Here is a 25,863-nt window from a genome sequence, read left to right on the forward strand (position 1 = left end):
GGCAAAGCTTCACACTGAAGTTTCGCCTCATCTTGTGGTTTTGTTAGGAGTGAACTCACTAAAATGGTAGACCAGAACATCCCCAAATTGCTTTATCCAGCAATACTAATTTTCTTCCGTTATTTAATATTATAAAAAATTCAGTTGGCTGTATAGTGTTGTTTTGATGTGCATTTCTGGATACAAGAGTACTTGAAATGGGTGAAAGATTGTTTTAGGTCAGGTATGAAACCCAACTGCAGAGGTATAGAAATGGCAGTCAGCTGTTTTTTCTATTTTAACTTGTTCGTACAGCGCTCCTGGAAGCGGACCCATGTTCAGAACCACCACGGTGGCTGTGGATGAGGAAGGTGGAGACGACGACGATTCTGCAGCCAACAGCAGTTCTTTCATCCAGACAACTTCTGGCCAAGCTACAGAGATGACTATGGACAGAGGCTTCCTAAACACTGGACAAGTCGGTGGCACTGTTATGCCAAGCCAAATGCCCATCCAGGCGGCCCAAGCAATCAGCTTTGGCATTAAGAGTACTTTGGGAACTCCACTGCAGAAGATAGGCGTGTCGTTTTCATTTGCCAAGAAGACTCCAGTAAAGCTTGAGACCATAGCTTCTGTTTTCAAGGACCACGTGGAAGAATCAAGCTCTGCAGATGGAGCAAAAGCGGATGAGAGGGGGTCCTCGGATGGAGGGAGCCTGCAGAAATCTGGCGAGGGTGAAAGCACAAATAATTCTGACGGCAAGGTGGAGGAAGATGACCAACACGACAAAGATAGTGGGTCTCTAGCCACTACGTTATCTAAACTAAAAAAGATGAGGCGAGAAGATGGACCAATGGCAGTTGAGCCAGAATACTACCACTATATTCCCCCAGCCCATTGTAAAGTAAAGCCTAATTTTCAATTCCTACTTTTCATGAAGTCTACCGAACAAATGGAAGCTGAAAATGTGAACAAAAAAGCCACGCATGAAGCTAAAAAGGGTAGTTCTCCAAAACCCAAACCTGGCAAGCACACCGAGAAGGCTGCTGAGGGCATGGGGCAGCAGAAGGAGCAGAGTACTACTGAAAGTGCAGCTCAGCAGAGCAAAACAGAACTAAAAGAACTCCCAGAAAATGCAAGTATGCAGGAGAGCAAGCATCTTACAGAGAGCAATCTCCCCGAGCCAGACACTAGTAAAGAAGTCGCTCAGCCTGTCCCAGGCTGTAAGGATGTCACTGACGGACCAAAGCATCCGACAGGACCTTTTTTCCCTGTTCTGAGTAAAGATGAAAGCACGACTCTCCAGTGGCCCTCAGAGCTTCTCATATTTACCAAAGCAGAACCATCTGTTTCATACAGTTGTAACCCACTGTATTTTGATTTCAAGCTCTCTCGCAACAAAGATGCTAAAGGTAAAGGGACAGAGAAATCTAAGGATCCAGGGGGTCTTTGTAAAGAACACGTTCAGAGCACAGAATCTGGTGAGATAAGCAAGCCCAAGGAGGCAGAAATTGCAGCTAACAGTTCTGCTCTAAAAATGGAAAACAAATCTCTGTCCACCTGTGGCTCCCAGAACAAGCAGGAGCCCAGTCTGACAAGCATTAGTAAGGGAGAGGGAGAGGACACTAGTAAAAGCATAACTGGTAAGAATAAATCTGGGAGATCCCATAAACACAAAAAGAAAAAGAAGCATAAAAAGTCCAGCAAACACAAACGTAAACATAAGGAGGAAGCTGATGAGAAGGGCCGAAAAACTGACCTGGGGGAAGAGAAACCCAAGAAACGGAAAAGACACAGACACAAAAAAGGCAAATCCTCTCTTTCTACTGAATCGGAACGAGCGCTAAAAACCGAACTGTCTGAAGACTGTAGCCATTTTCAGAAGAAAAAACGATTCTCTCAGGAGTCCCAGAGGAAGTCTCTGTCTGCGGAGGAGGGAAGCAGCGGTAAAAAAGAGGATGGTGGTAACTCCTGCCAAGAGCATGGCAGCAAAAAACACAAGGCTGACCTGCAGCAGTTATCTGCTTCGAGGAGACGGTGTTCGGCTCCTTCCCTGGGCAGGACCAGCCGCAGGAGCCGGCAGAGCAGCGGGGACTACGACAGCGACGAGGGCTCTCACAGGAAGCACTGCCGGCAGAAATCCTTGTCGCAGTACAGCGACGACTATGACTCTGGCAGCGACCACTCCGGGAGCCGCTCCAGGTCGGGGCGGAGGCACTCCTCTCGCAGGTCCTATTCGACCAGCTCTGACGCCTCCTCGGACCAGAGCCGGTACAGCCGTCGGAGAAGTTACTCGGATGATAGCTACAGTGATTACAGCGACCGGTCAAGGTGCCATTCAAAGCGGTCCCACGACTCGGAAGATGACTCTGACTACAACAGCTCAAATCACAGATCAAAGCGGCGCAAGTACTCCTCTTCTGAGGATGACTACAGCTCGAGTAGGAGCAGGTCGAGGAGTCGAAGCAGGAGCCGAACTCACCCTCGAGGTAGGTCAAGAACAAGGAGCCGGGGCAGAACACGCAGCAGCAGCTGCAGCCGCAGTCGAAGCAAGAGGAGAAGCCGAAGTGTAACGGGTCGCAGCTGGAAGCGGAGCCGCAGCTATAGCAGGGATCGCAGCCGCAGTACGAGAAGCCACTCGCAGAGGTCTCTCTCTCGAAAGGGCTCCCGAGGCCATGAGAGCCCTGAAGAGAGGAGGTCTGGGAGAAGAGACTTCATCAGGTCCAAAATCTATCGCTCGCAGTCTCCTCACTATTTCCGGACAGGCCGAAGTGAAGGACCGTCACTGAAGAAAGAGGATGGCAAAGGAGAGGATGTGAAAGGATCTGGCTCTCTCTCCCAGAACAGCAGCAGCTCTGGCACAGGGAGGGCCTCGGAAGGTGACTGCAGTCCAGAGGAGAGAAACTCGGTTACTGCAAAACTTCTCCTGGAAAAGATTCAGTCCAGGAAGGTTGAGAAGAAGCCGTGTGTCACTGACGAGATGCTGGCAGGGGCAAACAAGGTGGGCATAAAGCTCAAAGATCCTCCCCAGGGCTACTTTGGCCCAAAACTTCCTCCTTCCTTAGGCAACAAACCGGTTCTCCCCTTAATTGGGAAACTGCCAACCGGTCGAAAACCAAACACCAAGAGATATGAAGAGTCTGGCTTGGAGAGGGGCGAGGAGCAGGACCTGTCTGATTCTGAGGATGTTTCCCAAGGCATTGAGGAGGCTCAGTTGGCCGGCCAGTCTCTCCTGGAAGACGTGGTGATGGTAATTCAGGACAAACCTCTGGATGAGCAGAAACGCGATGAACCTGCTGTGGAAATGCCCTCCATTCCCCTCGAAGCACCGGCGCTCCCTGAGTGCTTTGGTTCTGGAGATCTGGTCATGCCACATAACTTCCTCTCAGATCCGAGCGATGGCGATGGGCTAGAACCTATGGATGGGGGCAACCAGCCGGTCCCAGTGGAAACCAGTATGATGCCCTTAGTTCCAGATGTCGAGCACTTTCCTGGCTACGTGCCTCAGAGTGGGGAGCCGAGCATCGAAGGGGATCAGGAAGGAGGAGAAGATTCCTCTCTAGCACCGCTTGAGAGCCAGCCGATCACTTTTACACCTGAAGAAATGGAGAAGTACAGCAAGCTGCAGCAAGCTGCTCAGCAGCACATTCAGCAGCAACTTCTGGCAAAGCAGGTCAAGGCTTTCCCTGCCTCGGCGGCCCTGGCGCCGGCAGCGCCTGCCCTGCAGCCCATCCACATTCAGCAGCCGGCGGCGGCATCCGCAACCTCCATCACCACTGTGCAGCACGCCATCCTGCAGCACCACGCCGCCGCGGCCGCCGCCGCCATCGGGATTCACCCTCACCCCCATCCCCAGCCTCTCGCTCAGGTTCATCATATACCCCAGCCCCACTTAACACCTATTTCATTATCCCACTTGACCCACTCCATTATTCCAGGGCACCCTGCTACGTTTCTAGCCAGCCACCCCATCCACATCATTCCGGCGTCAGCTATCCATCCGGGCCCCTTTACTTTTCATCCGGTTCCTCACGCTCTTTATCCAACCCTTCTTGCCCCGAGACCCGCTGCCGCAGCAGCTGCTACGGCGTTACATCTTCACCCTTTGCTGCACCCCATTTTCTCAGGACAGGACTTGCAGCATCCACCCAGTCATGGCACATGAAGGACAAAATGAAGTAACCTTGGAGGAAGGAGAATATTTTGTGTTTTGGGAAGGGGTTGAAGTTGATCCAGCTGGCAGGTGAGACCTGGGAATTTCCTTTTACTCTTTAGCAGCCAAAGAAGCCAAAGGCTCGAGGGCTGGGTAGGAGCAGGCGGTGGGGTCGGGTTGTAAGCGTTGTGTATATCCGCTCCCAGGGACTGTCTCGCGTCCCCGACACCTCCATGCACGTAGCAGCACTGTACCTACGAGAATCATTTCGTGTAGACCGGTGAGACCCTCGGAAAGGCTTCTTTTCCCCTGGATTCTTACACTTGGTCATCTTCCTTCTGCTGCCTTGTATGTGATAAATGAGATTTCATACACACTAATAGGTCTCTAAAAATCCTTTTAATGAGGTCATCTAATTAAAATAGTCAGCATGATTGAATCTGGCTTGTAATCAGTGATAAAACATTCAGTAACTGACAGCTGGGGATCCTGGCGCGGAGACCGCTGGAAGGGCGGTCCCACTCTTGCTTTGGCTGGGCCAGTACCAGTTTTCAGGCATTACAGGAGATTTCTTGGCACCCTACCGCCGCATACTTGGTTTTTTTTTTTTCTCTCGGTGTGAGCAGCAAAGGTGGAAGTAAGATCTTATTTTAAAGCCGAAGAGAGGAGCCGCATGTGTGCCCAGAGCTCCAACCCATCTCCATCCCGCGTTAGCGTTCTCCTGCGTGAGGGCTGCACCTTGACGCTGTCCAGCTATCCTGCGCTGGAGGGAGGTTCTCTGTTGGGTTGGCAAGTTCAGCCTGGGCTTTGACCACTCTTCTCCTGGGAGGGGGGTGGGCAAAAACCAAAAATCACTCTGACTTCCATCTCTTGCGGTGTTGGCGAAGGGGCGCTCGGATGAGAGAGGGAGGAAAAACCCCGTTAGGAATTGAAGCAATACAGAGGACTGGGGAGAGTGGCCGGGGTATGTAAAGTGTATTCTTTCCTCTGTAATACTGATGGTTTCCTTATTAATTTATAGGATTTTTTTTTTTTATGTAAAGAATTGCACTGAACTCTGTAAACAAAGATGCTGCTTTTTGTAGCTCATATAAAAAGGTTACATTTGTAGTATACTGCAATAATATTTTTTACAGCCAGTTCTTCTAGTGGTACTTGTTCTGGTGGCTTTTGTGTAAATATGTTTGCTGTAGGTGAAATAAGACACTTGTAAAGGTTCAACTTTATAGTTTCAGCTAGATGCAAAATGACTAAGCATGTATATTTTATCAAGCTCATGTATTTTTGAAGTTTTTATGTACTATAAAATGTAAAAAAAATTTAGCATTTTGCAGAAGAAAAAAAAAAAGGCAAGACTTGGGCTAGGTGAGGTGCGTGGGCGACACCGGTGACTCTAACAGCTAATGAGCGGCGTGGCGGCTGCCGGCTCCGTGGAGCGAAGCAGCCCGGGCCTGCCGGCGCTCCTCGCCTTTGCTGAGCAGCTGCTTATAGGAATCGACACTGGAGGCAGAGTATGAAGTACCCCCTTTTTTAAATTTTCTTTTTTCCCTGCCCCTGGGTTTGGACGAGTGACTTGCAGGTGCCAGCCCAGCTGTGCCCTTCAGTAGAGCCTTCTGGTGAAGGAGGAGCCGTTTACCCGTAACCGCTTGCCATCGTACACACAGGGAGAGGTGCTTTAGGGCTAATCCGCTGGGGCTGTGCCTGCCCGTGGTGTCCCGTAAGGGACTTCTCTGTTCTTTCCAGCATCGTCCACTGGCTGGGGGTAACTCTAACCGTGGGAGGCTTCTCCATCCGCGAGCTCTTCCCATCGCACCAGGATGAGGCACTGCTCTCCTGGCTGAGCTGGGTAGTTCAGGTCCTCCTCGTGTTAGAGCGGTTCGAGGGCACCTTGCAGTGCTTTGCAGGGCCTGATCTCCGAGCGGGCAGCGAGGGGCTGCGGAGCCCGCGGCAGCTGCGTGGCATCCCCGTCCTCTCCCGAAGTGCAGCACCGAGACCCGGGGTGGGGGGCAGAGATTGGAAGGACTGAAAGCTTGAGCTTCCTCACTCTTTAAATGAGAAACTTTGTGTTTGGGCAGGTCGGACTGCAACACGACGGTCAAAAAAAGGGACTCAATTTCTCTGTAAATAACAGAATACAGTATTAATGTCTCAATGCTGAGCTTCATTAGCTTCTAGATTCAATATGCGTGTTCTGGCACCCTTCACACTGCAGTCAGGGGTTTTTTTTGACTTCCAGAATAGTGCTAAAAATAATTAACCCATCATTACTTAACAAGCATAAACAGACTGTATTTAACTTTGTCACATAAGATATATATATAAATATATATATATGCTGTAAAATGAGGGGAAAAAACCTTTCTAATAAACCAATGATTTGTGGAAAAAAAAAAAAAAGTGTGGTTGCGTGCGATGACTTGGAGCTGCTGCATCTGATCGCGGTGTAGCCCAGGGCTGTTTTTTTCCTAAAATAACAGTATTAGATGCTTGGCTCATCGAGTTAAACTACTTTTAATTGGAATGCTTTGCTTGGGAGCTATTGAGCTGGATACAGACAAAATGTCCTCTTCATTTATTATTTCAGACGTTATTTTGAGTAGGAGCCCTCTAGGCACTGAGCGGGTTCCGCAAGTTCTCTCCTGGCACGATCAACCTCCCTGGTCAAACTGTTACTAAAGGTGAAACGGGGCAAGAAACGGCGGTTGCGGGTACTCTGGTGGCTGGAGTGGCAGCGTGCCCCGGGGCCGAGCATCTCTGCCACCCCCTCTTTCTGCTCTGTGCTCTCCCCTGTGCCGTTCGTGTGGCCCAGGAGGCGACTGCTCGTGGTGAGAAGCACCAGCCTCTGCTTTCTTAACTAAAGGTCCTGATTTGGTTAAAGGGGAAAAAAAAATTTGAAGCCCTGAATGTTGCTGGGCTTGGGGTACAGGGTGCCCCCTGCCTTCGCCTGGGCTGTCCTCTGTCGCATACCCTGGAACTGGTTGGCTGGATGAATGACAACGTGGAAGTGTTGTGAGAAATAGGAAAGGAAGTAATTTGGTGGGGGAGAGGAATATAGTTGCCTTAAAGCATTCTGGTGCGGGTTTCACCTGCGTTTGGGTGCTCGCTGCTGCCAGCCTGGGAAGAGACCTCTGCAAGTGGAGCAGCTACTGTAGTGCAGACCCCTGTGCTCAGCATGTTCCTCTGCGGGGGCGTGGAGCTGAGCTAGGCTTAGCTAAACCCTTCCTCATCTTCAGAGCCTGCCAGCCTGGGCTCAGCCCCAGCTTTGGGCAAATCCCACCGGTTTCTGATGGCAGCCAAGAGCGTGGAGCCACCTTCTAGCTGCTCCAAAGGGCTGGTGCTGGGGGCTGCATCCCTCCTCGGGGGCCGAGGTGGCATGTGGGCACTGTGGGGACCACCCCGGGGAGCACAGCACCCCATGGTCCCTGCCTCGCTTCCCACCCACAGCTTCAGAGTAGATTAAAAGGTTGAAAACCCCATTTCTGCACGGGGGCTGGCTTGCAGCGAGATGCCCAGTGCCTTCCCCCCCCCCCCCCGGCTCTGGGTGGGCAAGAGGAGCTGCTGGCAGCTGGAGTGGCCTTAAGTGAGTGTGTTTAAATGAACTACTCAAGTGGGTTAAGCCGGAAGGGACGCGTGGGTCCAGCCGGGCAGCTCCCGCGGCCGTCCCTGCAGGGCTGGGCCCCAGCAGCTGCCGGAGCCCCTGCCAGGCGTGCCAGGTGCCTTTTGCTCCGCCGAGACCGAGGATCCCCTTGTTCGCTCGGCTGCGGGCTGTCCCCCCGCCCTGGCACCTGTCCCCTTGCCGGGACCGCTTCCCTACAAAGCGCTGGTGCTCGGTGCCTGGGCTGCCCCGGCCGGCGTCCCTCCACGGGGAGAGTTTTGGGGTTTGGTGTGGTGGTGATGCCCAGTGCTGGTGAGGCGAGAGCGGGAAGCCGGGCATCCTCGACCCCGTCTGCTCTGTCCGGCTGTGAAGGGGACCTTGGGGGATGATGGATGGGCCCCCTGCGCCCTGCGGCCGTCCCCCCCCCCAGTGTGTTTCCGCTGGCCGGGCCGCGGCTGCCTGCGCCCCGAGATAGGCGTCCCGCGGCACGGGCGGAGGGCCGCATTTGCCTCTGGCGGAAGGCGGGTGGTGGGCGCAGGCTGTTGTGCCGCTTCCCACCGTGGCCACGTCCTCCCCAGCCCCTCACTGTGTCCCCCGAGGGTGCTGCCACCTCCTGCCCCCTGCCCTGCTCTGCCAGCCAGGCTGGGCACCTCCGTCCCCCCACCAAAAGCAGCGTGACCCCCCCCCCTGCACCCCCAGACCCCTTTGGGTCCCTGGCAGGAGCCGTTGTGTGTGTGTGGGAGCTCTTCCTGTGTCCCCTGTCCCCAGCTGCATCCCAGAGATAAGCAGGGGATGGGCCAGGCCGGGCTGTGCTGGGGCTGCCGGCTGCATTTCGGGGAGGCAATGGGGGCCGCTGCCGGCACTGCTGCCTTGCTCCAGGCCTTGCTGCTCCTCGGGGGGCCGCACTCAGCCCCCACCCTGGGGCTCCTCCAGGACCCCCCCACCGTGTACGAGGGACCCCCTGGCAGCTACTTTGGCTTTGCCCTGGATTTCCACATGGCCGAGGGCAGGTAGGGAGTCACTGGGGTGCTGGGGCTGGGCACGGCACCTGTCCCCCCCACCCTGACACCCGCTCTGCCCACCCCAGGCCCAGCATGGTGGTGGGGGCACCCCGCGCAAACACCTCCCAGCCTGACGTGGTTCAGCCCGGCGCCGTCTTCCTCTGCTCCTGGCCCCCCGGCAAGACCCCCTGCCACCCCCTCCACATTGACACTACGGGTGCGTGGGTGCCACGGGGTGATGGGTGGGCGGGGGGGGGGGGCTGCTGGCCCAGCATGCTCCCCCTCTCCTGCTCCCCCAGGAGATGAGACCGAGATCCAAAGCACCTTGGAGCTCCACACCTACAAGTCGCACCAGTGGCTGGGGGCGTCTGTCACCAGCTGGAACGGCAAACTGGTGGTGGGTGCACCTGGCAGACGGGTGGGCACCGTTGGGTGGGGGTGGGAGTGGGGTGGGCGCCCACGGTGGGCACCCACCCTGTCCCTGTCGCCGTCCCCAGGCCTGTGCCCCGCTGCAGCACTGGAACACGATGTACAGGGAGCAGGAGGCTTTCCGCACCCCGACGGGCGCCTGCTTCGTGGGTGCCCCCGGGCTGCAGCGCATCGCCTGGTACTCGCCCTGCCGCGACCGGCTCATGGCCAGCACCTACCGCGAGAGCTACTACGGTGAGGGTGGGTGGGTGGGTGGGGGAGTGGCTGCCCCCCACCCTGGGTGGGTCTGACCCTGCCCTGTACCTGCAGCCTACGACAAGCGCTACTGCGAGATTGGCTTCAGCGCGGCTGTCACCCCGGTGAGATGGGTGCTGGGGGGGGGCAGCGTGCCCGGGGTCCCCACAGGGATGTAGAGGGTGTGGCTGGGATGGAACCTGGATGTGGGTGTTGGGGATGCCAGGGCAGGGGATGCTGGAGCGGGGATGTGGAATGGGGATGCTCGGGTGAGGGTGCTGGGGTAGGGGATGCCGTGGAGGAGGTGCTGAGGTGGGTGTTGGGGATGCCAGGGTGGGGGTGCCGGGGTGGGGGATGCCAGGGTGGGGGTGCCGGGGTGGGGGATGCCACGGAGGAGGTGCTGAGGTGGGGGATGCCAGGGTGGGGGTGCCGGGGTGGGGGATGCCACGGAGGGGGTGCCGGGGTGGGGGATGCCACGGAGGGGATGCTGGGGTGGGGGATGCCACGGAGGGGGTGCTGGGGTAGGGGTGCCAGGATGAGGATGCCAGGGTGAGGGTGCCCCAGGGTGGATGCTGACACCAGCTCATCCTGCAGGACGGCATGCTGGTGCTGGGTGCCCCTGGCGGGTACTACTTCATGGGTGAGTTCTGCCTGCCGGGCACTGCCACCTGGGCTGGCCAGTGCCGGGGTACCCACCTTCAGGTGGGCATGGCAGGAGGAGGGTACCCCAGATGGGACAACGTGTAGGTGCCACCTGCAGCAGTACTGGCAGCCCAGGGCAGGTGCCAGCGGGTGCCCTGTGAGCGCTGGTTCCCACCCCGGTGTTCCCCAGGTCTCCTGTACTTGGTGGAGGTGGACACCATCCTCAGCCGCTTCCATGGCAAGTCCCTGCTGTGGCCGGAGCGCCCGGGGCGCCCCACGGAGCAGCCGGCGTACATGGACTATGGGGACGGGTACCGGGGTGAGCGGTGGGCGTTGGACAGCCTGGCCCCATAGCCAGCTCACGTGGGGGATGACAGGGGTCACCAGTGCCCATCTCCCTGCAGGGTACTCGGTGGCCGTGGGCGAGTTCGATGACGATCCCAAAACCAAAGGTACGGCCAGGCAGGTGCAGGGGACTGGGCCACATGGCGGGGGGGGAGGAGACAGACCCTGGGCACCCCCTGGGCTTCAGGGTGCCCTCCCAAGGGCTCTGGGACATGGGTTGTGCCAGCTCCGGAGTCCTGCCTGCCTCTGTGCACCCGTGCCCACCCCAGTGCTGGGGGTACCTCTGTGCCCCCGTGCCCACCCCTGTGCCAGGAGGGTACCCCAATGCCCACCCAAGTGCCATGGTGGGGGCACTCAGGGTTCTCATCCCCCTCAGAGTACGTCGTGGGGGTCCCCAACAAGAGCAACACGAGGGGTGAGGTGAGTGGTGCCGAGCGCCCGCTGCCCGGCTGTGTGGGGATGCCTGGTGGTGGGGACACTGCCATGGCCGGGCACCCCGGGGTGGGACCCCGGGATGGGTACAGGGACAGGGCCTGATGCTGCTCTGGGCAGGTGGAGATCTTCAGTGTGGGGGTGACCCTGCGCCAGCTGCAGGGCATCACCAGCGAGCAGGTATGCCCCCGCCCCCACGTGCCAGCGCCCCCAGCACCCTGCCCACTGCCCCATCACCCCCAGTGCCTGTTCCACTGCCCCCACTGCCCCCCTTATCCCACTGTCCCCTTCCAGCACCCCATGGCTCCCTGGTGCCCACTGACACCCTGCTCAGTGCCCCATCACCCCACAGCACCCAGCTGCCCCCCCAGTGCTCTACAGCACCCCAGCACACCCCCTATCGCCCCCAGCACCCAACTGCCCCCCCCTCACTCCACCACCCCTGTCACCCAGCGCACCCCATGGTGCCCCCAGCACAACACCCACCCTGTGTCCCCCCCGTGCCACCCCCCACCCTTCCATTTTCCAGGTGGCATCCTACTTCGGGCACACGGTGGCTGTGGCTGATGTCAACGGGGACGGGTGAGAGCCAGGACTGCCCCCCCCATCCACCGTGGGGGCACCCTAGGGTGCTGCCCCCTGCCTGGCACACCCCTGGGTGCGACCAGTCCCCAAACCTGGGGACCCTGACCCTGACCCCCCACGCTGGGTGCAGGAAGGACGATGTGCTGGTGGGTGCCCCCCTGTACATGGCCCGGCGCCCCGACGGCCAGCGCAGCGAGGTGGGCCGCCTCTACGTCTATCTGGGCGGGGGGCATAGACGCCTCGCCCAGACCCCGCAGACCCTGACAGGCACCCACCCTTACGGCCGCTTCGCCGCCGCCATCGCCAGCCTCGGGGACCTGGACAAGGACGGCTACGGCGGTAACATCGGCCTGGCACGGGGGTGGTGGGGAGGGGGGGCTGTGCCAGGGGACGTGCCACCCCTCCAGTGCCTGCTCTAACCACTGGGGAAACAGGCAGGAGCAGCCGGGTGGGTCGTGATGACGGGCTGGGGCACCCGGTGGGTGCTCATGTGCCCTGTGTCCCCAGACGTGGCCGTGGGTGCCCCGTTGGCGGGAGATGGTGGCAGCGGGCAGGTCTTCATCTTCCGTGGGCAGAGCGAGGGATTGATGCCGGTGCCCACGCAGCGCCTGGACAGCCCCTTCCCTGGCCCAGCCGCCTTCGGCTTCGCCCTGCGTGGTGCCACCGACCTGGATGGCAATGGCTACCTGGGTACGGCCCCGCCACGTGGCCACCGCTGTGCCACCCGGTGCCACCCACCCCATCACCAACCCCCTTGCTTGTTCCCCCCGCAGATCTGCTGGTGGGGGCTTACGGGGCGGCCAAGGTGGCTGTGTACTGGTGAGTGCCCGTCCTGCAGGCTCTGGTGGCAGCATGGCCTGGGGGTCCCTGCCCGCGTCCCCGGGCACTCAACTCTGTCCCCGTGTCCCAGGGGACAGCCCGTGGTGGTGGCCCAGACCCAGCTGAGCGTCCCTGACGGTCTGAACCCTGAGATCCTGACGTGTGTCCTGCCTGACTCTGGCGCCCGTGTCAGCTGGTGAGCCATGTGGCGGGCACACCACTGCCATGGGGACACTGCCAGCATGGGGACATTGCTCTGGGGATGGCGGCAGGTCCCTGAGCACCCATGGGTGCTGTCCCCCTCGCAGCTTCCCCGTGGTGCTGTGCGTCAGCGTGACGGGTCAGAGCATCCCCCAGAGCATCCGTGAGTGCCGGCATCACCCGGGGAGGGGACAAGGGGCACTGCCGGGGTGTCACCAGGGGTGGTACTGGTGCCATGCCTCGCTGCCTGCTGTGCCCTGCCAGGCCTTGACGCCGAGCTGCAGCTGGACAGGCTGAAGCCCAAGCTGTCCCGGAGGGTCCTGCTGCTGCAGGGCCACCAGTCGTCCTGGCTCGAGGCGCTGGTGCTGACCCCGGGGACACCCCCCCTGTGCCACAACCTCACCGCCTACCTGCGGGTATGGGGACGGTGCCAGCGTGAGCTGGCAAGGGTGGGGACAGTGGTGTGCCCAGGGCAAGGAGGGTGGGGGACAGGGATGGGGACAGTGGCATGTCCAGCCAGGATGGGGCCAGGATGGGGGTGGCAGAACCCCCCAGCTCCAGAAGGGTGGGGGACAGGGATGGGATCAGTAGGGTCCCCATCCCATGCGGGTAGGGGCCCTGGGGTGGAGTGGGTGCTGGGTGCCCATGGGGGTGCTCTGCCCATGGGTGTCCCCAGGATGAGGCCGACTTCAAGGACAAGCTGAGCCCCGTCGCCCTGAGCCTGAGCCTGGCGCTGCCCGCCGGGACCCTGGGGCTGGTGCTGTACGGGGACACCCTGGTGCAGGCTCAGGTAGGGGGGGACGTGGCTGAGCTGGGGACATCGCCGCAGTGCCCCGGGGTGGGCACGTCCCCATGGCTGGGCTGGGGCATGTGTGGGTAGCCTCAGCCTGGGGCACCTGCTGCCACTGCTGTGCTCCAGCCCCACAGCCCCTAGCCTGTCCACAGTGTCCCCAGCCCCTCCCTGGGACATAGCCCCTGCCCTCCCCGCTGTCCCCAGTGTCCCTGTGGGATGTCCCCCCTGCTTCCCCACTGTCCCAAATGACTCCTCAGGATTTGTGTGTCCCCGCCCCCCGCTGCCCCAGCACGCCCCCAGGATATGTCCCCTACCTCCCTGCTGTCCCAGTCTCTCCCTGGGATATCCCCTCTGTACCCCACTCCCATACCCAGTCCCTCCCCAGCATGCCCGCTCAGTAACGCCCCACTGTCCCCAGTCCCTCCCCAGGACATATGCCCTGTACCCCCCTACTGTCCCTAATCCCTCCCCAGGATGTCCCCCCAGTACCCCCCTGCTGTCCCTAATCCCTCCCCAGGATGTCCCCCAGTACCCCCCTACTGTCCCTAATCCCTCCCCAGGATGTCCCCCCAGTAACCCCCTACTGTCCCTAATCCCTCCCCAGGATGTCCCCCCAGTACCCCCCTGCTGTCCCTAATCCCTCCCCAGGATGTCCCCCAGTACCCCCCTACTGTCCCTAATCCCTCCCCAGGATGTCCCCCAGTACCCCCCTACTGTCCCTAATCCCTCCCCAGGATGTCCCCCCAGTGCCTCCCAATGTCCCCAATCTGCCCCTGGGATCTGCCCCTACCCTCCCTGCTCTCCCCATTACCTCCCCGGGATGTCCCCTCTGTACCTTCTGTTGTCCCCAACGGCTGCCCATCCCGCACCCCCCCACTGTCCCCCTGTCCCTCCCGTCTCCCCCTCCCTCCCAGACCCACATCATACTGGAGGACTGTGGTGAGGACAACCTCTGCATCCCCGACCTCCGCCTGGCCGCCGACACGTGAGCGCCCGGCTGGGTGAGGGTGGGTGCCCAGTGTCACCCAGGGGTGCTGAGCCCTGTCCCTTTGTCCCCCCCCAAGGCCCAGCAGGCGCCTGCTCATCGGGGCAGAGGCCGCGCTGCGCCTGCGCGCCAACACCAGCAATGAGGGCGAAGGGGCCTTCGAGGCCGAGCTGCGGGTGCAGCTGCCCCCCGGCACCCACTACCAGGCAGCCCGTAGCAATATCCTGGTGGGTTCCTGGTGGGGGGGGTGCGTGGGGTGGGGGAGCTCGCACCCTGCCCTTGGGCCCTGTGCGTCCCCGGGGTTGTTGGTGCATGGGGGGGGTCCATGCTCTCTCACCCCTGGCTGTGTGTCCCCCTCCACAGGGGCAGGAGAAGCTGAGCTGCAACCCCAAGAAGGAGAACGGGAGCCACGTGGTGCTCTGCGAGCTGGGCAACCCCATGAAAGCAGGTGCCCAGGTAAGGGGATGTGGGGTCCCCCCGCTGAGCCCATCACCCTGGCGTCGGGGCTGGGCACGGCCTGCGGTGGTTGGTCACCCACACATCCTCCCACTGACCCCCCCAGATCACCGTGGACATGGAGCTGAGCGTGTCCGGCCTGGAGGACATGGGCGATGCCATCACCTTCCAGCTCCAGCTGCGGAGGTGACACAGTGCCAACCCCCTGTGGCCCTGTCCCCTGCCCACCATGTGGACCCGGGCGCCCGGGACTCGGTGGCCTCAGTGTGTCCCCAAACTTACCCCACCATGTCCCCGCAGCAAGAACAGCCCCAGCCCTACCAATGTGTCAGTGACGGTGCCCGTGGAGGCGCAGGCGGCAATGGAGCTGCGTGGGTGAGGGTCTGGGGGTGCACAGGGGACTGGGGGGACCATGGGGGGACACTGACCCCCCTCTCTCCTGCCAGCAACTCCCTGCCCGCCACCACGGTGCTGCCCACGAGCTGGCACAGGGTGGAGGGCAGCCGGCGGCTCGAGGACCACGGCATCAAGGTGGAGCACGTCTACCAGGTAGGGTGCTGCACCCATGGGTGCCCGGGGGACTGTCCCCAATGTCCCCTCCCTGGTGTCACCTCACCATCCTCCTGCAGCTCCACAACAAGGGTCCCAGCACCGTCAGCGGGGTCACGCTGCGCCTCGCCGTCCCCAGCCAGCTGGGTGGCCGCTTCCTGCTCTACCTGCTGGAGCTGGGCACCGAGGGGGGCATGAGCTGCACCAACCCGCCCGGCCTCAACGCCGAGCAGGTAGGGTGCTGCCCGGGGACCGGCACCCACCCGCTGGGTGCTGGGTGGGTGTTACGGTGGTGCCCCTTCCCCCCCTTATCTCCTTCCAGCTGGAGATCCCCCGACCCACAGGCGCAGCACCCCAGAATGGCACCCACCAGCGGGAGCGCAGGGAGGTGGAGGAGCTGCTGGGTGCTGAGCTGGAGAAGCCCGTCCCCGTGGTGAGAGGGGGCTCCCTGGGGACCTGCAGCCCATGATGGGTGCGGGGGGCTGGGGTGGTGCCCCCCGGGGTGCTGGGGTGGGGTCAGGGTGATGCCCGCCGTGTCCTGCAGGACTGCAGCAACGCCACATGCGTGAGCATCGCCTGCCAGGTGCCCAGCCTGGCCAAGGACCAGCGGGTACTGGTGAGCGTCCGTGCCCTGCTCTGGATGGACACCCTGCAGCAGGTATTGTCCCCGTTGGGGACAGGGTGGCACTGTGTCCCCAGGGTGTCCCCAGGGTGTCCCTGCCGTGTCCCCTCCTGCATGGTGGTCCCTGGGGACCTGCAGAGAGCAGCCCTGGGGATGTGTGGGGTCATGGGTGCCCCGTTGGCTGCCAGCACCCCTGACACCATGTCCCCCGTGTCCCTACTTGTCCCCATGTGTCCCCATGTCCGTCCTCAGCGGGAGCACCTCCTGAAGCAGTTCCTCATCCAGTCACGAGCCTGGTTCAACACCTCGTCCATGCCCTACCGCGTCCGGCCCCTTGTCCTGCCTGCCGGGGAGGCCACGGTAGGACCTGCACAGGCACAGGGGACACGGGGACAGGCTGTGGTGGCGGCAGCGTCACCCACCCATCCCTCCGCAGGCTGTCACCGAGGTGGTGCGCACCAGTCCTGGGGGCGAGGGGGCTGTGCCGGTGTGGTGGGTGGTGCTGGGGGTCCTCGCTGGGCTCCTGCTCCTCACCCTCCTCATCCTCCTCATGTGGAAGGTGAGTGGGCAGGGGGACGATGACACTGGGGACACTGGTGACACATCCCCCCCACCCCCACACCCCCCTGTGGTTGTGGGACCCTGATGGCACTGGAGGGACCTGTGAAATGGGAGACACAGCCCTGGGAGTGGGAGGCACAGAGTAGGGGGCAGCACCTGGGGTGATGCCATGAGGTCCCACGGGGGTGATGCCATGGGGTCTCCCAGGGGGGATGCTCTGGGGTCCCCGGGGACTGATGCCGTGGGGTCCCCCGGGGCCGGGCTCTCACCATGTCCCTCTTCCAGATGGGTTTCTTCAAGAGGACGCGGCCACCTGCCGAGGACACAGAGGAGCTGGCGCCCAACCAGGCCCAGGAGCCAGGGGGTGCCCAGGGCTAGCGGGGTACCGCAGGGTGACCCTGCACCACTGCCCCATGGCATGTCCCCCAGCCCAGCCCCCATGCCCCAGCACCCCTCGGTGTCTGTGGGGTCCAGCACCCCACTGCTGCTCCTGGACAATAAATCTCTGCCTGGCACTGTGGTGGCTCCCGTGGGGTGCCATGGGGGTGCCCCCCCAGGACCTGTGCTATGGAGAGGGGCCTGGGGAGGGGACAGGACACACATGGGGGTAAATAAGGAGTTGGGGGGAGTGCCTTTTGGGGACCTCCGTGTGCCTTTTGGGGCACCCCAGGGGCCTGTGTGCCTCCACAAAGGCCTGATGTGTGGGTGCTGGGAGGCGGGGGGGGGGTGCTGGGGGGGCAGGAGGGGTGCAGGGGGCTGCTGGAGGGCAGGAAATGGGGGTCGAGGATTGGGGGGGGGTTGGTACCAGGTGGGTGCCAGGGCTGGGGGGAGATGGGTGTGGTGGCAGTGTTGGGGTGCCAGTGCTGGGGGGTCGGTACCGGGGTGGTTGGTGCTGGGGCTTTCAGTGTTGGGGTGCCAGTGGTTGGGGGGCGTTAGGGCCGGGGCGCTGCGGTGGTACCGTGGGGGCAGCCCCGGGGTGCCGGTACCGGGGGTGTCAGTGCTGGTAGTGGGGGCCGGTGCCAGCGCTGGGCGGGGGTGGTGCTGATGCTGGGCGCCGGTGCTGGTACCGGGGTCAGCCCCGGGATGCCAATATCGGTAGTGGGGGTCAGTCCCGGGATGCCAGTGCGGTACCGGGGGTGGGTATGGGGGGGGGGGGTCGGTGCTGGGACGGGGGGCCGCGGCCGGGGTGTCAGTGCCAGTGCCAGGGTCAGGACCGGGGTGCCGGTGGCGGAGCTCGGGGCGGGGCCGTGGGCGGGGCCGTGGGCAGGCCCGGGCCCGGGGCGGAGCCGTGGGCGGGGCCGTGGGCGGAGCCGGGCCCGGGGGCCGGGGCGGGGCCCGGGGCGGGGCTGTGGGCGGGGCCGTGGGCGGGGCCGGGCCCGGGGGGCGGGGCGGGGGCCGGGGCGGGGCGGGCCGCCGTGCCCGGCGGCTCCGGCAGGTGGAGCCCGGTCCCCGCGGCGGCGGCGGGCGGAGCGGAGCGGGCCGGGCCGGGCGGGCCGGGCATGGCGGGGTAACGGCGCGGAGCGATCATGCGGCCCCGCCGCCTCCTGCCGCCGCTGCCGGTGCTGCTGCTGCTGGTGGCCGCGGGCGGGCGGCGGGTGCGGGGCGCGGCGGAGCCGGGAGCGCACGGTGAGAGCGGCCTTTGTGTGCGGGGGCGGCGGCGGGAGGCGCCCGCCCCCGCCCCGGCCCGCCCCGACCCCCGCCCCGACCCCCGCCGGCCCCTCCATCCCCCCCGGCCCCGCCTGCTTCACCCCCATCCCGCCGGGAACGGGCCCCCCCCCTCCCCGGTGCCCCCCTCCCCGGTGCCCCCCCCTCCGTGCCCGCCTCCCCGGCTGGTGGCCGTCCGTCTCCGGCTGGCTGTTTGTCTGACCACCCCACCCGTCTTCCCGCCCCCCCGTTTGACCGTCCGTCTCCCCCCATCTCGGGCGGTTCTCGCCACCGGCGGGCACAGAGTGCTGGGAGGGGGGTCCTGGGGAGCGCCTAGGGGTGCGAGAGGGTGGGTGGGGGTCCCTGGCAGTGCCACGGGGTGCATCTGGGTGGGTGGGGGGCGCGGACGGAACTCGGGGGTGCAAGAGGGTGGGGTGGTCTCAGGCCATGGGGTGCAGGTGGGTGGGTGGGAGCCCCGGGCGGCGCCACGGGGTGCAACGCGATGGGTGGGGGTCGCAGGCCAGGGGGTGAAGGAAGGTGGGTGGGGGTCCTGGGCAGAGCTTGAGGGTGCAGGATGTTGGGTGGGGGTCCCAGGCAATGGGGTGCAGGGTGGTGGGTGGGGGTCTTGGACAAAGGTTGGGGTTGAAGGATGTGGATGGGGGTCTGAGCAACACCAGGGGATGCAACATGGTGGGGGGGGGGGTCCCGGGCCAGGGCGTACAGGAGGAAGGTGGGTGGGTGGTGGTCCTGAAGAGCACCCGGGGGTGCAGGATGGTGGGGAGCGTCCTGGGTGGGGTGTGGTGATCACCCTATTGCAGGTGCCTCTGCCCGCTCCTGGCAGGCAGGGTGGGCCTTCGGGTGCAGTGTGCCACTTCGGGGTCCCCGTGGCTCTCCGTGACCCCCCACCCCCACCCCAAACCCTCCTGGCAGTGCCCTTGTGCCAGGGGGAGGTGTGCCCGGGTGTGAGGTGGGGAGCAGTGGGGCGAGGGGGGTCCCTGACCCTGGCATGCCCGCGGCTCAGCTGGAGCCACCCGTGCCCATCCCCATGGGGTGGCAGCGGTGACAGGGCGCAGGGCCGGATGCCTGGGTTCCACTCCCATCCCAGGGCTACCCATTATGGAGCCATGGAGTCATACCGGGAAGAACTGGGAAGCTGGTGGGGTTGCCAGCATGCCCCGCGGTGGCTCTGCCATGGGCTGGGGGCCCCTTGGTGATAGTAGGGGGCTTGTGCCCATGGAGGCGGAGAGTGGGGAGGGGGGTGGTGTATCCCCCCGCACTGGGGGAGTGGCACCTTGGCCCCCCCTCTCTGGAGGACAGCAGGGGTGGCCCGTCGGTGCCAGCTGTCCCCCAGCAGCTGTGGGTGGCCGGCATGTGGCTGCAGGGACATTCCTGCCCCCTGGGTGCCGGCTGTCCCCGGTATGTGGGGGGACGCCCCCAGTCACACCCCCCCACCCCAATGTCCGACCCCCTGCCCCAGTGCATCACAGCAGCTGCTGCAAATTCCTCCCCTGGTCCGTTGCCACATCTGGGCAACATCTGGGCTGGGGGGTGGGTGGTCCAGTGATGCGGGGGCTTTTGGGGGGCAGGATGCTGCCAGAGGGGAGCACGGGGTCCCGAAAGCACCCGGGGCTGTGGGATGAAGGAGGTCGTTGCCAGGGTGACGGCGCCCGAGCCGGGCCGGCTGCCAAGGGCTGCAGGCTCATGCGCAGGATGGCGCCGGTACGGGGGGGTGCCGGGGCAGTGGGAGGTGTGGGGTCCCCCTACCCCCCTCAGCCGTGCCCATTCCTGCCCTGCCTCAGGAGCTGGGGTGGGGAACCTGTCCCTGGGCTGCCGGTGGGGCCCGCTGGGGTGGAGACCCTCCAAACTCGTGACATGTGTGAGCTGCACCCTGAGGGAGAAGGGCCCTGCCTGGCCCCTTGCAGTGGATTTTGGGAGGGACACACTTGAGCGCACCCACCCCGTGTGGGCACAGCACCCTGCAGCAATACCCCCCTGCCCCTTGGTCCACCCACTTTGGGGGGCACAGGGTGGGCGCAGGGATGATGCCCACGCCTCCCCTGCCGGTGCCTGCTGTCCTGCTGGATGGTGCCCCTGAACCTGCCAGCAAGGTGCCTGCCACCCTGCTGGGGTGGCACCTGGAACCTTACTGGGGTGCTGCCCAGGACCCACCAGGGCGGTGGCTGTGATCCACTGGGATGGGTCCCACCACCCTGCTGAGGTGGTGCCCCCTACCCCATCCACCGGGCATGCTGGGGTGGGTGGTGGGGGCTTCCCACCATCATGTGGGGTGCCCGCACCCATGCGTCACCCGTTGTCCCCGCAGAGGTGCTGCTGAAGGTGCAGGTGTACGAGAGTGGGACGCTGGCCCCGCTGGCCCAGGCCGCCCTGGAGGTCTTCGGCAACCGCAGCTCGCTGGCAGCCGGCACCACCGACCACGAGGGCGCCGGCGTCCTGCCCGTCCCCTACCGCCTGGGCACCTGGGTCCTTGTCACCGCCGCCCGCCGCGGCTACGTCACCGCCTCTGTCCCCTGGCGCGTCAACAAGCTGCCGCGTGAGTGACTGGGACCCCCCAGACTTTATGGGGGGACCCCTATCCCTTACTGGGGGGCTCTGAGTCCTTATGGGGTGGGCCAATCCCTTGCTGGGGGGCTTTGACCCATTATGGGGAATCCCCATGCCTTAATGGGGGGCTCTGAGCCCTTACTGGGGACCACAACCCCTTACTGGGGGCTCTGAATCCTTATGGGGGACCCCAACCTGTTACTGAGAGGACTGTGATCCCTTATTGGGGGGACCCCAACCCGTTACTGGGGGGATCTGACCCTTATGGGGGGACCCCAACCCCTTATTGGGGAGCTTTTGATCCCTTATGGGGGTCCCCAGTCCCTTACTGGGGGGCTCTGAGCTTTTATGGGGTGGCCCAATCCCTTATTAGGGGGCTTTGAACCCTTATGGGGGACCCCAACCCCTTACTAGGGGCTCTGAGCCCTATGGGGGACCCTAACCCCTTACTGGGGGGGCTCTGAACTCTTATGGGGGCTCCAAGCCCTTACCAAGTGGCTCTGAATCCTTATGGGGGACCCCAGTCCCTTACCTGGGGCTCTGAGCCCTCACAGGGGCCCCCAACTTTTTATTTGGGAATTTTGAGCCCTTACTGGGGGGCTCCAATCCCTTACTGGGGGGCTCTGAGCCCTCACAGGGGGCCCCATCTCTTTACTGGGGGGGGCTCTGAATCTTCACTGTGGGTGTGTGTTCCTTATGGGGGACCCCGATCTCTTACAGGGGCCCTGACCCCTTACTGGGGGACTGGTCCTTTACGGGGAGCCTCAGTCCCTTATGGGGGGGCCCAAGCCCTTAATGGGGTCCCTCATTTCTCCCTTACTTGGCGGTGGGGCTCCAGTCTCTTACTGGGGGCCCTTGACCCCTTCCCAGGGACCCCCAGTCCCTTACTGGGACCCCAGTCCCTTCCTGGGGACCCCAAAGGGCTTTTGGGGAGGGGATCCTGTACAGAGGGGTGTTTGGGGTGGGTCTGGCCCCGTCAAGAGGGGATGGGCATGTCCTGGTGACCCCGAAGGCCCCCCATCCCTGTGCAGGGGGAGCCGGGAGGGACACCCTGGGCTGGGCGCCAGCCCTTGTCCCCAGGGCCGTCGCGGGGTGGGGGGGGGAGCGCAGGGCGGCGTCGATGGGGTCACCTTGCTGGGGGGGTGGGACACGTGGGAGTGCTCAGAGGGGGGGCATGCAGGGGTGGGGGTGTGCAGGGATGGAGGTGTGCAAGGATGGGGGTGCATGTGGTGGGTGAGGCTGGGGATTTGGGGTGTGCAAGGATTGTGGGTGTGCAAGGAAATGGTGGCAGGCGGGGACTGGGGGTGCGGAGGGTGTGTGCGAGGGCTGGGGTGCAGGGGGGGTGTGCAAAGGTAGGAGTGCAGGATCGTGGTGCGAGGATCGGGGTGTGCAAGGGTCAGGGTGTATGGGGTGTGCAAGAATTGGGGGTGTGCGGGGTTGTGCGGGGTGCATGGCGTGTGCGAGGCCTGGGGATGTGCATGGGTGTGCCAGGACTGGCAGTGTGCGAGGGCACGGTGGCGTACAGGGATGGGGAGGTGGGGTGTGTGTGCAAGAATTGGGGTGTGTGGGGTGTGCAAGGATGGGGTTGTGCAGGGGGTGCCGCCACCCTGCCTGCCCCCACCTATCCCTCCCTGTCCCCATGTCCATCCCACTCCTTGCTGCCCTATTCCCCCCCTCCACCCACCTGTGGGGCGCTGCTGGGCCCATCATCCCCTCTCCCCATCACCCCCTACCCTCCCCCTCCTCCCTAGCCCCATCCCCCAACTTGGGGGGGGGGCTGGGCAGGTATTTTGGGGTTCTCCCCATCACCGCTCCCCTTGCAGTCTACGCCTCCATCAGCCTCTACCTGCTCCCAGAGCGCCCCGCCACCCTCATCCTCTACGAAGACCTGGTCCAAATCCTCCTGGGATCCCCAGGTGAGCGACAGGGATGGAGAGAGGGGTGACACCACCTGCTCTGGGTGCTGCCACCCACCTTGTGTCCCCCGCGCAGGTGCCCGGGGACAGCCGTGGGCGCAGTTCCCGCGGCGGGCAGCCCGCCTGCCCCGCAGCTCCACGTACAGCCAGCTCGCCGCGTCCCTCACCGCCGCCACTGGCCCCAGCCTGGCCCGCACCTTCCCCGCCTTCCTCGGGGCCGAGCAGGACGGCAGCGGTACGGGGACACCGGGGGGACTTGGGGACACCCCCCTCCCCTCATGAGGTGATCCCGTATGTATGTCACCCGTCCCTTGTCCCCGCAGCCAATGCCACCTGGCTGGAGCTGGCACCCGTGGCGGCTCTCAGCGTCCATCTCTTCACTGGGAACGGGACCGAGGTGCCGCTGGCCGGCCCTGTCCAGCTGTCTGTCCCTCTGGCCCCCGACGCTGGGCCCGTGGTGGCCACCAGTGTGCCAGCCTGGAGGTTTGACCCCAAGAGCGGTGAGTGCTGGTTGAGGCGGGTGGCAGAGGGGTGGCACCGCTCCTGCCGGGGGGTGGCGGCGGTGAGGGTGATGATTTTGGGGGGGGTCTCAGCCCACCTGGGGTGGGGGATGGCCGTGTCTCCCTACAGGGCTGTGGGTGCGTAACGGGACGGGGCTGATCCGTAAGGAAGGCCGGCAGCTCTACTGGACCTTCGTCTCCTCCCAGCTGGGGTACTGGGCAGCGGCTCTGCCCTCTCCCAGCACAGGTAGGGTGACACCCATGGGTGCTCCCTTTCCCCGTGGCTCTGGGGGGGTGGGGGGGTGTGTGGCAGCACCCCAGGGTGAATGGGGGGGATGTGTGGGAGGGGGTGAATGACACCCACCCCACGGGGCATCAGTGGGTGCAGCCCCTGGGCTGCGCTTACTGTTGGGGGCTGCCCCCCAGGGCTGGTGGCGATGGCGGCAGGCGTGACGGACATCACCACCTACCACACCATCTTCCTGCTCACCATCCTGGGCGCGCTGGCCCTGCTCGTCCTCATCCTCCTCTGCCTCCTCATCTACTACTGCAGGTCAGCACCCCCACCCGGCACCCTTGGGATCCCAATTATGGCGGGCTGGAGGCCCACCTGGCACCCTTGGGTATCCTACAGCTGGGTGGGGGAGGGGGGTGGTGGCGGAACCAGCATTCCCTGCCACCCCTGGGTGCCCTATAGCTGGCTATGGGGGAGCCACCACCTTCTGGCACCCCCCAGGGTGTCCTATAGCTGGCTGGATTCCCCCTCCCAGCACGTGAGGGAGGTGGGTGGGGAACCCCAGCACCCTCCTGCCGTGGGGTGACCCCCCCCCATCGCCGTCTCCCCGCAGGCGGCGGTGCCTGAAGCCGCGCGCACAGCACCGCAAGCTGCCGCTGCCGGGGCCGCTGGACGCCGCCCGACGGGACCAGGCCACCTCGGTGTCCCAGCTGGACCTCCTCTGCGGCGGCAGCCACCTGGAGACGGCGTCCTCGGGGGGGGACACTGACCTCCCCACCCCCAGTTTGCCCCCCACTACCCGTGACCTCCCCACCACCCGGCCGGACTTCTTCCAACCGCCGGCCCCCCCCCAGCTCCGTGCTGGTCCCCGGACCCCCGCCGGCACCCTGGCCCCCCGCCGCCGCCAGCCCCCCGCGCCGGAGGACTATGGGCGCCCTGGGGAAGCCTTCGGCCTCAGGGCCGCCCGCTCAGTGGACGGGCTGCAGCCGCCAGACGAGCATCCCCGGGGGACCCCTGCTTTTCCCCCCCGGCCCCCTTCACCCCCAGTGTTTTCCCGTTATGGAGGGCAGACAACGGAGCACCCGCTGCCTGAGCCCCCCCCTCGCCCACCCTCACTGGCCCCCCCGGGTCCCCTCCTCCTCTGCGGCCCCTTGGACCGGGGTGGGGGGCCGGAGGATGTTTACCGGGGAGTGATGCCCACCCTCCTCATCCCTGCCAGGTACATGCGCCTGGCCCCTGGCGAGCCGGAGGGTCCCCCCGAAACCGATGGGGGCCCCGGTTCGACGGTGGCAACAGCTGCACCCCCGGCCCCCCCATCTGCTGGGCAACCATTTGAGGAAGGGGAAAACTGGGGGGGAGCTCGTGCCCCCCAACCGGTGAGCGGCTCGGTGGCCATCCCGGTGCTGCTGGACGGGTCGGCGGTGGCCCAGCTCAACGGGGAGCTGCAAGCACTGGCAGGCCAGCAGTTATTAGAATTGGGGGGTCCCCCCCCTCCAAGAGCTTGGTTCGTCTCCTTGGACGGCCGTTCCTCCCAGGTCCGGCATTCCTACATCGACCTGCAGGGCGGCGAGAGGGGGTCTGGCCCCGCGCCCCCCCCCCGCCTCCCCCGGGGAGTCGGAGGTGGGGGGGAGGATGGCGGGACCCGACCCCCCCTTCCCGTCGCCTCCCCAGAGGACAGCTCGCTGGCCCCCTTGCTGGAAGCAGGGAGCGGGGGGCGGCGAGGGGGGGGCAGCGGGCGCAGCAGTGCCAGTGAAGCCCCCCGCGATTCCCTGACCAGCCCTGAAGAAGAGGCGCTGGCGGAGGCGGGCGAGGGGGGGGACGAAGGGGGCGACCGTAAAAGCCCCTGGCAGAAGCGGGAGGAGCGGCCGCTGATGGTCTTCAATGTCAAGTGAGTGCGGGGGGGGGGGGTGTCCTCTGGTCCCGGGGGTGGCGGGAGCTGTGGGACCCCGGGGGTGTGTGCGCGTGTGTGTGCGTGGCAGATACGCTGCTCCTGTGTCCCCTCCTGCCATCGTCCCAGCCAGCACATTGTCCTGTCACCGTCCTACCACCACCGCATCCCACCACCCCATCCCACCCTGCGCCCCCCCCCGGGGAGGTGGCAGAGGGACAAGCCCCACATCACCTGTATCCCTCTGTGCTTGGGATCCCCACACCCGGTAATTTGCGTCCCCCCCGGTGCCACCAGGCTCTGCCCTACCATGACATTACCATTCATCTCCCTGTCTTTTGTGGGGAGCAAGAACTGTGTCCCCCCCCCAAGCCCTGAGGCATGTCCCTGCTTGTGTCCCTGCAGGGCAGGGGGGGCCGGCAGTGCCCCCCGGGCCAGCGGTGCCTCCAAGCTGCCGTAGGAGGTGGGGAGGGGGGGGAGGGAGCCCTGTCTCCCCACCCAACCTCATCCCCCCCTCCTTGGCATTGGATTTTAATCGTGTTTCTAAACGTTTTCTACGTGGCGAGGAAGAGGAGGGGCCAGCTGGGGCTGGGCCAGCGGTGGGGGGAACATGGAGACCCCCCCTCCCTGGGCACTGCCTGCCCCCAGCCGGGCTGGGCACGTCCCTGCCTGTTCATTAGATGGCATTAATATATTAAAAAAAAAAAAAAAAGGAAAAAAAAGAAAAAACCTGCCTG

The 25,863-nt window shown here is 63.9% G+C and overlaps 3 protein-coding genes across 8 annotated transcripts in view; all 3 read left to right on the plus strand.

The window, feature by feature from the left end:
* The window catches only part of GPATCH8 (G-patch domain containing 8), a 56,923-nt gene extending 51,142 nt beyond the window's left edge, over positions 1-5,781 (plus strand). For all 6 annotated transcript variants that reach the window (XM_075117121.1, XM_075117122.1, XM_075117124.1 and 3 more), the window contains one exon: positions 295-5,781. In XM_075117121.1, coding sequence (XP_074973222.1) covers positions 295-4,144 — 3,850 coding nt within the window. In that variant the 3' untranslated portion in view covers positions 4,145-5,781. The remainder of the gene's footprint in view (positions 1-294) is intronic.
* Positions 5,782-8,533: 2,752 nt separating this feature from the next.
* ITGA2B (integrin subunit alpha 2b) lies at positions 8,534-16,900 on the plus strand. The gene is made up of 30 exons (XM_075117300.1): positions 8,534-8,737; positions 8,815-8,945; positions 9,028-9,125; positions 9,226-9,391; positions 9,467-9,516; positions 9,986-10,031; positions 10,224-10,352; positions 10,438-10,485; positions 10,755-10,798; positions 10,931-10,990; positions 11,340-11,392; positions 11,526-11,734; positions 11,903-12,085; positions 12,169-12,214; positions 12,306-12,410; positions 12,523-12,578; positions 12,680-12,831; positions 13,092-13,205; positions 14,123-14,193; positions 14,273-14,420; positions 14,557-14,649; positions 14,756-14,835; positions 14,950-15,024; positions 15,096-15,198; positions 15,279-15,431; positions 15,521-15,631; positions 15,743-15,856; positions 16,073-16,180; positions 16,257-16,379; positions 16,667-16,900. The coding sequence occupies exons 1-30, from the start codon at positions 8,571-8,573 to the stop codon at positions 16,757-16,759; spliced, it is 3,129 nt and encodes a 1,042-aa protein (XP_074973401.1). The 5' UTR covers positions 8,534-8,570; the 3' UTR covers positions 16,760-16,900.
* Positions 16,901-17,782: 882 nt separating this feature from the next.
* Positions 17,783-25,855, plus strand: FAM171A2 (family with sequence similarity 171 member A2). Its single transcript, XM_075117301.1, has 9 exons — positions 17,783-18,007; positions 20,349-20,576; positions 22,411-22,503; positions 22,580-22,738; positions 22,827-23,003; positions 23,134-23,250; positions 23,430-23,556; positions 23,852-25,126; positions 25,532-25,855. Exons 1-9 carry the CDS (start codon positions 17,908-17,910, stop codon positions 25,584-25,586), a joined length of 2,331 nt encoding a protein of 776 aa, XP_074973402.1. The 5' UTR covers positions 17,783-17,907; the 3' UTR covers positions 25,587-25,855.
* Positions 25,856-25,863: the final 8 nt, after the last annotated feature.

This window comes from Phalacrocorax aristotelis, chromosome 23 (assembly GCF_949628215.1).
Source record: "Phalacrocorax aristotelis chromosome 23, bGulAri2.1, whole genome shotgun sequence".
Taxonomy (NCBI): domain Eukaryota; kingdom Metazoa; phylum Chordata; class Aves; order Suliformes; family Phalacrocoracidae; genus Phalacrocorax; species Phalacrocorax aristotelis.

Bases quoted from the DNA above. Each gene is read 5' to 3' on its own strand.
- FAM171A2 (XM_075117301.1), top strand. From the start codon at position 17,908: ATGCGGCCCCGCCGCCTCCTGCCGCCGCTGCCGGTGCTGCTGCTGCTG. The intron at 18,008-20,348 runs GTGAGAGCGGCC...TTGTCCCCGCAG, and splicing joins GGCGGAGCCGGGAGCGCACG to AGGTGCTGCTGAAGGTGCAG. The intron at 23,251-23,429 runs GTAGGGTGACAC...GCTGCCCCCCAG, and splicing joins TCTGCCCTCTCCCAGCACAG to GGCTGGTGGCGATGGCGGCA.
- ITGA2B (XM_075117300.1), top strand. From the start codon at position 8,571: ATGGGGGCCGCTGCCGGCACTGCTGCCTTGCTCCAGGCCTTGCTGCTC. The intron at 12,215-12,305 runs GTGAGTGCCCGT...CCCGTGTCCCAG, and splicing joins GCCAAGGTGGCTGTGTACTG to GGGACAGCCCGTGGTGGTGG. The intron at 12,411-12,522 runs GTGAGCCATGTG...TCCCCCTCGCAG, and splicing joins TCTGGCGCCCGTGTCAGCTG to CTTCCCCGTGGTGCTGTGCG.